At 42.9% G+C, this 10,815-nt stretch overlaps 1 protein-coding gene across 7 annotated transcripts in view; it reads right to left on the bottom strand.

Annotated features, from left to right (window-relative positions):
• Positions 1-4,063: 4,063 nt before the first annotated feature.
• The window catches only part of ST7L (suppression of tumorigenicity 7 like), a 22,883-nt gene continuing 16,131 nt past the window's right edge, over positions 4,064-10,815 (bottom strand). For 2 of the 7 annotated variants that reach the window (XM_068173421.1, XM_068173423.1), the window contains exons 14-16: positions 10,009-10,148; positions 4,800-4,869; positions 4,064-4,592 (exon numbers count right to left, since the gene is read on the bottom strand). In XM_068173421.1, the coding sequence (XP_068029522.1) occupies positions 4,816-4,869; positions 10,009-10,148 (194 nt within the window). In that variant the 3' untranslated portion in view covers positions 4,064-4,592; positions 4,800-4,815. Of the gene's footprint in view, positions 4,593-4,799; positions 4,870-7,241; positions 8,499-10,008; positions 10,149-10,815 lie in introns of those variants that run through there. The other 5 variants (XM_068173426.1, XM_068173424.1, XM_068173419.1 and 2 more) reach the window with 5 other exon arrangements.

Raw genomic sequence — 10,815 nt, 5'->3', positions numbered from 1 at the left:
GCCAGGAGACAGAGCTGGGAACTGAAGCTGCCTTTACTCTTTATCCACCTTTACTGTAAGATGGGTGAATTCAGAGCACAGGACACTGAACACAGAAGCTCACTGTGATTGCTACTGTCATCCTGACTGATCTGTAGATATTTTCCCAAAAGCAGGTGACAACAGCTCATACATCACCTCTTCAGCCATCCTAATTAAATGCAGACAAGAGGAGTCTGTCCCTTTTAACAGCAAATCAGGGCAAGCTGGGCACCGCTCAGAAGCTGGTAGAGTATGAATGCTGGAGAAGAGGTTTAGACGGGCTATCAGGACAAGGTTCTTTCCCAGAGGGGAAAGGGGTGGTCGGGCACTGAACAGGCTCACCAGGGAATGGGCATGGCCCCTTGGCTGCCAGAGCTCCAGAAGCCCTTGGACAACACTCTTCAGGCATAGGGGGGATCGTAGGGGTGTCCTGTGCACGGCCAGGAGCTGGACTTGATCTTTGCAGGTGCATTCAGCTCCAGATACTCTGTGATTCCATGAACCCCACCTGCCCTCTGCCAAGAGCACAGCACAGGTCACACGTGCTCCTGACCTGCGCAGCTGGGCCCATTCGGACACCTCAGCACAGCCTCACTGTGCACTGCACTGTTTGGCTCCCAACCACACACCCCAAACGTTAGTGCCTGGGAGGTGCTGCTCCCCTCACTGTCTCCCCTCTGAGCAGGGGGAAGGGCAATATTAATTTATGTCTGGCCGAGCCCCATACATACATCTCCTTTCCCTAAGGGAGTCTGCTCTCATATTTAACCTCTTCATTCTGCTGGCACTGGAGGTGGATGATGCAGCTTGTGGAGAGGTGCAAACACTTCCCTTTCCCCCTCCTCCTGGAATCTTCCTCTCACTTGTGGTCCTTGGGATTCACCCAACGTTTCTCAGGAAAAAAAAAAAAAAGAAAAGGAGAAAAAAAAAAAAAGAGGACCTCTAGACAAGTATGCATTTAATAAGCAGTGAGACAAATAAGCTCCAGTTATCCCAGCAGAATTACAACACCAGAGAACAATTTTCTGCATTCCTCTGAAGGCCTGAAGGAACCCAATTGCTTGCTCTCAGGCTAAATAGGTACCAGACACCAAGTGCTCCATAAGCAAACAGAGCCCCCAAAGTGCAAAAATGAAATAAGTAAAAAGCTTCACATTACATATAAACCAGCCGTTTGCACCTTGTTATTAATGGTCTCAACTATGACCTTTACACCCTGCCTTGCTCAGAGTCATGGATCTATGAGGCTTGGCACCCTCACAACAATTCCAGGATGAGGAGCAGGGAATAAACTTGCCTAGCCAGAGCTGGAGAGATACAGGAAGGGAACTGGCCTGTGACAAATCTCGATGGAGAACCACCCCAGGGCCATCTCCATATGAATTTGTCCCCATAACCTCAGTGACCAAGGTGTCTGACAGCACGAAAAGTCCTTTTGCCACATATATACATGCATAAAAGCTACTAACAGGCATCTATTCCAAATTTCAAAAATGAAGGGCTCCCAGTGTGGTAAATATCTGTCAGAGATTACTCCCCAGAATTCTGATGTGATTTATAGCCCACATGAACTAGGGTTGCAATGAACAGACCTTGTTACCCTGAAATATTTATTAGTCTGAACTGCCTCACCTCTGCTGTAAGAGTTTTATTATTCTAACAGTGCCAATAGTCAGTGGAAAGTTTTGCTCTAGCACCCACTGTACCATCATGGTACATTTACATTGAAATGCTCCTGCTTCAGTAGCTACATGAAATCAAATAGCCAATAGCATGTAAGCATCAACTTCCAAACACTTCAAGTCACACAACATTAGGAAGCTGTTTCAGTAATGTGTTAAATCACTTTTGTGTCATCTCTCCAGATGCACATGCAATAAACTCCTGATTCACAAAGATCTTCAGACACTTCTCATTAAAGTCAGTGGTAAGACAGGGCAAATTCACACAAGAACTCAGTTGCTTAATTGCTTCATAAACATTAACTTTAATGTGATAACACTTCCCCCTTTCCCACCCTTTCTGTCCTTTTTGGAAAATACTCCTGGAGAAGTCAGAGGTCAGCAGGAAGAAACGCAGCTACGTTCTCTTCCTGGACATCCTGATCAAGAACTAACCTGTCGTGACATGGTGAGACACTGTGAGCACCCAAAACTCCCCAACAAACCAAAGTCACCCCAAACTCAAACTCTGCCCAAATGATCAAAGAGCCTATAATTACCCTGGTTTACAAATACACAGATCCAGGTACAGAAATAAATGCTGATCTTCAAGATTGGACTTTCACTGGCTACTCTGAATGAACTGAAACGTTGAGGAGTGTGTTAATGCCACATAAAGCCTTGTGGAAAAGCTCTTACCATCCCAACGGCTGTAAAGTCACCACAGTTCTTGTTTCAAAGAAGTTACACCAATATTCATCTTGTCCTGAGTCATAATTATAATTTTTAATGTTTATATATATATATAAATGTATATGTGTATATACATACACACCCAACACAACTGATATGATATTACTAAGGCATGGGTCAGGTGCAAGTCTCTGCTCCTAACTGGCAAAGGAACACTTCCCAAAAACATGGACAATCCTGCTGGAAAATTATAGAGAGCACTCTTTCCTCAAGAACTGCTGGCACTTCTAGAGACAGGAAGATTTTCATTACACAGCCTGCTGCCAGCTCTCCTTTCAGAACAAGCCCACCCCCTTTCTGTTACTGTTATGTCAAGGGAGGACAGTGAGAGAAAGCAGCTCTTGGGATGATACATGGGAGGCAGAGCTTCATTTATAACCCCACACAACTGCTGGAAAAGGTTCAACTTTAAAAAGCATTAGGCTGGTTACCTTATGGGCCCCTGCAGACCACGAAGTGAAATCACATGAACACAACAGGCCTATTAATCACCCCAGTGATTCCAAAGTGAGAAACAGCCCCAATGACCAACTGGAAAGAAAGTTGAGAAAATTACATTCTAGTAGTTAGGTAACTCTAAAAACACTGGTATAATCTTTCTGTAGGGCTTCCCTTTTGATTCCTTGATGAATTCAAATAGTTAGCCTAGATTTAAGTCCAGTCAACAGAAATATACAGTGGAGAGCAAACAATGGCATTTCTACCTAAGCAAGAATGTTTCCCTTCGGAGTTACAAATAAACTACACTTACATGAGATGCAGAGGTGACTTTCTGCTTCACAGAACTTGGTTTACAAGGTAAAGAAGGATTTGAAAATAAGCAAAAAGAAAAAGAATTAATTCTCGATCTTCAGTGTAAGGAGCTATTTTAAGTCAATTCAAATGACTGACGTAGAGATTATTTCAGAGAATACAGTAGGCTACAGCAAGCTTCTTCCATCCAGGATTCAGAAACTGGATTAATTTACACCACCTTTGGAAGAAGCCATCAACGTCACAAACATTCACAAAGATAGTGGAGATCAAGCTTGTAAAATCTCCCCAGTTCTTATTGGTAAGTATATGTGCTTATCTGCAGAAAGCAAGATGATGGGTTTTCATGTGCTCAGAATTAGCATTTATCCACAAGCCTGTGCTATTTTTATCACTTCCCCTTCTAAGAAGCCTGGAAAAGACTTTTGCTCTAATGGGAGAGTGGAAATGGAAGTCACACCAATTACCTCAAACCACGTGGCTGCCACAGCCATCTTTTCACCTCTGCAGTAAACAAACCCCCAGGGCTGGTCTATATGTGAAGCAAATCCTTTGAAGAGTTTTCCACATCTCCATTCTCTTCAAGTCTTCATAACAACAGTGAAACTACTTTAGACTAACACTTGAAGGTTCAGGTATCCCAACAGACTCCCCTGCAGATACCACAACACTTTGGGCAGTTTCAGGAGCCATCCTGTCTTTCAAAATGCCTTGTTTTGAAGAATAAAAGATGCACAATTACATCAAAAGAAGTAATGTGAAATAGAGGAGTTTACCATCTCCTTGAGTAATGTAAGCTCATAAGCAACAAATCTTTGTTTGCACATTGTAATCTATATTTAACAGACACTTAAGAAGTCAACAAATTCAATGTGTTAAGTAGCAACCTTTTAATAAAGAAAGCAGAACCATACTTTGCTGTTAACAAATATTTTGAAAAAGGCTTATGAAATTAAATCTAAGCCAAGTATCTGGTGCATCTGCAGCTGAGAAGGAAGCATCAGTACTCCAAACACCTGCTCAGTTTGTGTATTCTCCTTTCTTACAGAGGAAGTATGAGCTTCCAGTTGTCCAAGTGATTTAGAGAGCAATAAACTATTGCTCAACAAGACCTATTTTCTTAGATGATTACAAATCAAGGCCAAAGAAGAAATTCACATGTTAAGCACCATCAGCATGGAAGCCGGTCAAGGATATCAGTTTGAAGAGCCCAGATTTCTTCCTTGGCTCCCACCACTGAGGGTCAGCCAACCTCCAAGTTGAGGCTCACAAGAATAAAACCAAACTGTCATGGAAAATACACTAGCCAGTCACACTAGTCAGCTGATGCCAGGGGCTGGACAGCAGCAGGTCCTCAATGTGTTCCATGGTGAAGATGAAGGGTGAAAGAAGAGTCCCAAAGCGCTGGAAGAAACAGAACACAGCAATAAATCGGGTCAGCTTCCAAACCAACTTCCTTCTGCAGACTCAAGGTATGAGCAAAACCCACCCTGTGTTTTGCCCTCAGCGCAACAGAATTCCAACCCCTTCACTGCTGTTGCCATGAAACAGGCTTGTTGTAAAGGTTAGATATTAACGAAGACCCACAGAAGAAGCCCCCATTCCACTCACCTCTGGCGCAGTCCGTTCAGCTGGAGGCCAGAACGCTGGGAGCACCCACTGGCCACAGCACCCGCAGCACCTGGGCAGAAGCACGAGGGTTAACGTGGCATTCCTCCAGACTACAACTCTTCCAGCTGCTCAGCACCGTGCCTTCAGGGCTGAACAGACTAGAGAGCAAAGGACACTGGATTTTCAGAAATCACAGAACTGTTTAGGTTGGAAAGGACCTTAAAGATCACCTGATTTTTTCCAATATTCAGGCATAGATTATTTACAGGTCACTGACTCAAATGGAACAGCCCATCCACCAAGACCAGTCTGTGCTTCCAGACGGGATCCATACTCTAGATGCCATCTAAACAGTCCCAGAAGTAAGATTAGGCTAAAACAAATCGTGCAAACTCCCCTGCACCTTCTCAACCCATCCCCCAGATATTCCACTGGCACTCAGGTTATCCTTGTGCAAACCCTCATTTCACGAGTTAGCAACAACAGGACTCATTTACTTTGAAAGTTTTACTTTGGCCCTCCTGGCTTCTATCATAACCTCAAATATTACATTAAAAAAGCTTTTAAAACATAACATTCACAGCAGTGTAGGCGCTCTTCCTTGCAGTGGGCTTCTTCCCTGCCTGTTAGCGTGTGGCACCTTCACATTAAGTGCATGAGTTAAGATGTAGATTAGCAAGGCAAGAAACCTTTGCCCTTGGCATCGACACTCAGCTCTGACAGGAAACTTCAGGCTTTTTTTCTCTACCAAGTGTAGAACCACTCATTACACATTGGCAGGGAAGTGCACATCTCCAAACTATACACATTTTCTCTTAGATAAGCAAAAGACTCAAGTGTTTATAAATATGAAAAGTTCAGCAGCTGGCTAAAAAGTTAATTCTCCAGTCTCACTTAATGAGCTTTGGGGAAAGTGGTAGGGGGATTTGTTCTTAAAGTAAAGCAGAGTGTCACACAAAGCAGGACTTTCCAGACACGGCTCTGCTTTGCCCTATTTTCTGTCCCTAGACGGCTGCCACAGACAAAATGGCAAGGAATCCTCCAACAGGGAGCTAGGGAACAGCCGGAATGAAAAATGTTTACTCCTAATCTTGCAATCATAAAAATTAGCCAATTTTTAATTTAAATCCCATGACTTCCTTCTTTGTTGTGAAAGTATCAAGCAATCCATTTAAACCACTTTGGAACAGGGACTGTCTTAGGATTTTGTCCAATTCCCTGAAAAAGAAAGTTGTTTTCAGTAGGATACAGCAGGAACACTGCTGCACTATTTTTTCAGTACTTTAATAATAATATACACTGGTCTATTCCAGTAACATAAGGTTCCAATGTAAAAGATGGGACTGATCTGCTTGAATTGTCCAGAGAAGCTGCGGCTGCCCCATGCTTGGAAGTGCCCAAGGCCAGGCTGGACAGGGCTTGGAGCACCCTGGGATAGTGGAAGATGTCCCTGCCCACAGGCAGGAGGTGGAACTGGATGGGCCTGAAGGTCCCTTCCCACATAAACCATTCCATGATTCTATGAAGGTATGTCGACTGTTTCCAGGACCTTTTGAGATCTGTTTACAGTGCCTGCTATCACTCTGCATCACTGGTGCTCTTCACAGACTTCTTGGTGTCTTTGTATTGCAGAAGGAACCGTGCAATCTCACTTTTGCAAGACCATACACATTCACCCAAGTCCTCCATCTATGTAATTATTAAAAAATAAAAATTCATACTGAATGAAAAAACAATCAGAACCTTTTGTCTGACATTTTGATGAAGTTGTTTTATCTAGCAGTATTTTTCAGCTTCTTCAGACAGCTGAGATTATCGTCATTTGCGTACCTTCCTCCCTCCTGTCACTTACTGTGAAGAATCTAAACAGCAGGTATTTCAGAAACAGAGCTGTCTGATGATCAAGACCAGTGTGATTCTCCAAGAGACCAGAAATCTGAATGATACAAACAGTGAGGCCCAGGGAGCACCTGTGCTGGTCCTGCAGCTCCTGTGGATCCTCTGCCACTGCCTGTTCCACTGTCCTCACCGGCACCAACTCACACAGTTACCACGGAATCCTAGAATAGTTTGGGTTGAAAGGGACCTTAAAGATCACCTAATTTCAACCCTTGTCAAGGGCAGGGATGCCTTCCACTATCTCAGGTTGCTCCAAGCCCCACCCAACCTGGCCTTGGACACACCAGGGATTCGGCAGCCACAGCTTCCCCGGGCACCTTCACGGGCTCTAGCTCTATTTCACGGGCTCTAGCCCTATCAGTAAACGCTCAGTGTCCTGCCAGCAGCAGTCCCCAGCACCTGCAGAGCCCCCGAGCCGTGCAAGACACCCGAAATCCCCGCGGCGCCGGCCCCCAGGGCTGGGAGCGCGGGGGCAGCGGCGGCTCCCGCAGCCGGTGCCAGCGCTCCGGCCGCTGCTGATGCTGGATCACACTGTATACATTGGAACTAGTAAATGCTTCCTTGTGATTTTTGGCCACTTGGAATATTTTTAGCAATTTGCCAAGGTTTACCCTGTGATTTATTATGGAGGAAACAAACTCAAGCACTAACAAATGAAAATATGTAAACTCAGACTTTTCAAGTCCATAGAAAGGTATTCAACTTCTTAAACCCCTTCTGAGGCATTTAGCTTGCTGTGGATTCAACTGCTGGAGAAAGAGTTTGATTAAGAAGTAACTGAAATGTAATCTAAGGAGTCACTGCTTGGAGATTTACAGTGAAAAATTCCATATACACAATACTTTCCAATTGCCATTCCTAAAATTGTGTTCTAGGTTTCTTGGAAATTCAAGAGTTGGAAATACATTTGGCATTGCTTTTATCTACAGCCAAAGCACTCTAGATATACCAGCTAGAACTTTATTATCTCAAATTACTATATTTAATAAGTTAAAGAACAGTCAGATGAAAAATATTTGAAGTAATGAAATACATAGGAAAAAATAATTTAAAAGCCTGAAGTACTGGAATTACTTGAAGATATAATGCTCAATATAACAAATAATAATTGCTTTATTAGAGTATGCTTGAGTGAAAAGGCTGGTATCATTAAATAGAAGATAATCATCCATTTTTGGTATGAAAATTCAAATAGAAGCTACTACTACAGACCTCCAGAAGACAAGAGAGTATGTATAAAGTGTTAGCAGCCATCAAAGCATTATCTGTAGTAAAACTACTGAAGCAATCTATTAACTAAAACCCAGAATCACAGAATGGTTTGGGTTGGAAGGAGCCTTTTAAGTCATCCAGTTGCAACACCCCTGTTTGTGAGCAATAAAAACAGAAATGTTACTTTGATGTTGAGTATCACTGTTTCTTACAAGTTTTCTGAATCCCTCTGAAAACACCAGGAATTGAATCATGAGCACCATCATCTAATAAGTAAAATGTGGAAGAATTTTTATCATTAGAGTATGATTGAGAGTCAACATCAATACTAGCTAAAATAGCAGAATACTGGAAGCCAGTATTTCCTTCTCAGCTGTCAATCTCAAGAGAATAACACAGAATTCCCTTCTTGCTGGATGATCTCACTACACAATTTCAACTTTTGCTGATAATAAACTGCCACGGAGAGTGTCAAGAGCACCTCTGTCTGTGCCTGCTACCTCTGATTTGGTTGGGGGAATGCTGTGGCAATGCACACTCTTCTTGATCATCTATCTTTTCAGCTAAACAGACACTATCCATCTTTTCCTAAAGAAAATAAACAAAGTAAACACACTGCCAAATGACTAAACCCTGGGAGGTTTTATCCCCCCATTGGGACATGTCACTGGACATCCTAACTGCAAAGCCAACTCAATCGTACAAAGTCTTTTCTTTGTCTTGGTTCAAGAAACCCAGCAGAGAGAACTTCACCGTGCAATTCTTTGTTAGCATAACATTTGACCTTGTATCTCTTTGGAAATCATACAACTTTGCTAATGCAGCCCTTACAGAATTAATCAAACAAATAGTTAGCCCCTAGTTACTATGAACCCAGCCAATTATGAGCAGCACTGAAATCTGTCACTGGCATGTCCAACTACATTCTCCAGCATAAAGAACAACACCACTGTGTGGAAATGAGGCCCCACTCTCCAACCTGCATGACTTGGGACACTAGACTGGGCTCACTAGTAAAGCCAACACTTCTAGGAACAAAATATTCTTAAAAAAGAAAGGCTTTCCTCCTGGGTCTCCAACATTACCTGTTGCATTAAACCAGCTAGGATGCAAATGTCTTTTACCCTCTATTTTGACTAGCAAAGCCAGAATAAATGATTCCCTTAAGAGTTCAGAGCTCTTTATTTGCCACTCCACTCCACTGCACGAGATCCACAGTTCAGTAAAGGCCAAACTTACTGCTTGGAGTAGCTGGAGGAGGAAGCTGTCTATGCACTTTGTTTCTCAGCTTCCAGAATCCAGGGAAAGATGACAAGGTTACAGACAGCAGATGCTAACAAATAAGTAAGGGAAAGAAACCCTAAAAAGAGCAGGGCAGAGAGGGAGAAAAGAGACAGGCACAGAAGGCACCCACAGGAACAGACATATTTAAGACACATTTAAAGCATCACACATTATTACCAATGAATCCAACTTCTATCCTGGAAAAGGTACTCAAATGACGGAATGTGGTCACTGAACACATTCTCCATCTAGTAAATGAAACCAGATGAGATATACAACCACTGGCTGAGCTCCTGAAAGGTTAAGTGACAGCTAAACTCAGCTCTGAATCTGGTTGAAGTCACCAGTTACTTTACCTGTTCTCATCCATTCTATTTACATCATGCTGTGGGTTTTCAATGCTTGCAGAGACCTGTTTGCCTGCAGTTGAGCCTGCCTTTTACTCACTTTGCCTAAAGTCTCCACTCAACGAATTCATTCCCACTGCAGTCATGCACTTCCCCAAGGATAAAATCCAAACTCACCAGAGTGCTCTGTGGAAAAATTTCTCTGGTGCTGAAATGCTGCTCTCTAACCATGACAGAGCAAATCAAAGCCAAGGTATGTAATAGTAAGAGTTAACCTCTTGTCGAAGTAGACGTTTTGCCCAAACTTCAACATGAGTTTGTCACTACCAAGATTCTTATAAAAGCAGAAAAAATAATTTCTACTCCACAAGTATGAGATTAACTAGAAGCTACTTCATCCTGGACCTCAAAATTCCCCAAAACCCACAAGATACCTTAGCAAGCCCCATGAGAGAGCCAGTACTTACAGCTTTTGCAAAAATGACCATCAGCTCAGGGAACTGGTGGGTAAGGAGGGCCAGCATGGCTGAAAAGGAGCACAGGCCTGCTGTGAAATGGATGAAAAAGGGAAGTTCCTTCTGGGGGTAAACGGAGACTTCGTGAAATGCTGAAAGGAAAAAAATGAAGAATGTTGATATTTGATAATCAAGGACTGCTTTCTGAATTATTTGTGGCCTTGTAACTCATTTCTGGACTTTCAGAAGGAAAGACTTCCGCAGCACATCTTAGGTTCCAGTAGTTTAACTTCTTAAAAAATTTTCCCCTACATCACATGCTTGTTTTCATTATTAATATTCTCTTCCCAGTCTTCTTTTTCACTTGCATGGACTTCCTTTTCGAAGTATTTAATCAGGCTCAGTTTTTGGTACCTACTTTTCTAACAGGACAGAGGGAACACCTGTAAAGTTCCCAAGCTGCCAAAATTACCCAAACCAACCAAAACAGTTCAGATTCTTTTCAACTCTCTGGAGCTCCAATCCTGAAAAGAACAACACATCTCCACACCCCGTGAGAAGCTGAGCAAGTACCAAACAACCAGCATGCTGTATACACATCTATTTCCTAGTACTGCTTGAAGACTTCTGGTTGTAGACTACAGTAAATCTGTTCGGAGCAGATGACAGAGCAGACCTCAAAGAAAACAGTGCCAGGACGGGGTTATAAATTCTGTACATAACAGCTCCTTGCAATTTCCAATCACTGGTAACAAAATCCAAAGCAGGTGATTAGCCAGGCTAAGGGTGGCATGTGGAGCTTTCAGCACTCACAACACT

The sequence above is a fragment of the Anomalospiza imberbis genome, chromosome 26, assembly GCF_031753505.1.
Source record: "Anomalospiza imberbis isolate Cuckoo-Finch-1a 21T00152 chromosome 26, ASM3175350v1, whole genome shotgun sequence".
In the NCBI taxonomy this organism is placed as follows: Eukaryota; Metazoa; Chordata; class Aves; order Passeriformes; family Viduidae; genus Anomalospiza; species Anomalospiza imberbis.
This window is presented reverse-complemented; position numbering and strand designations above follow the sequence as displayed.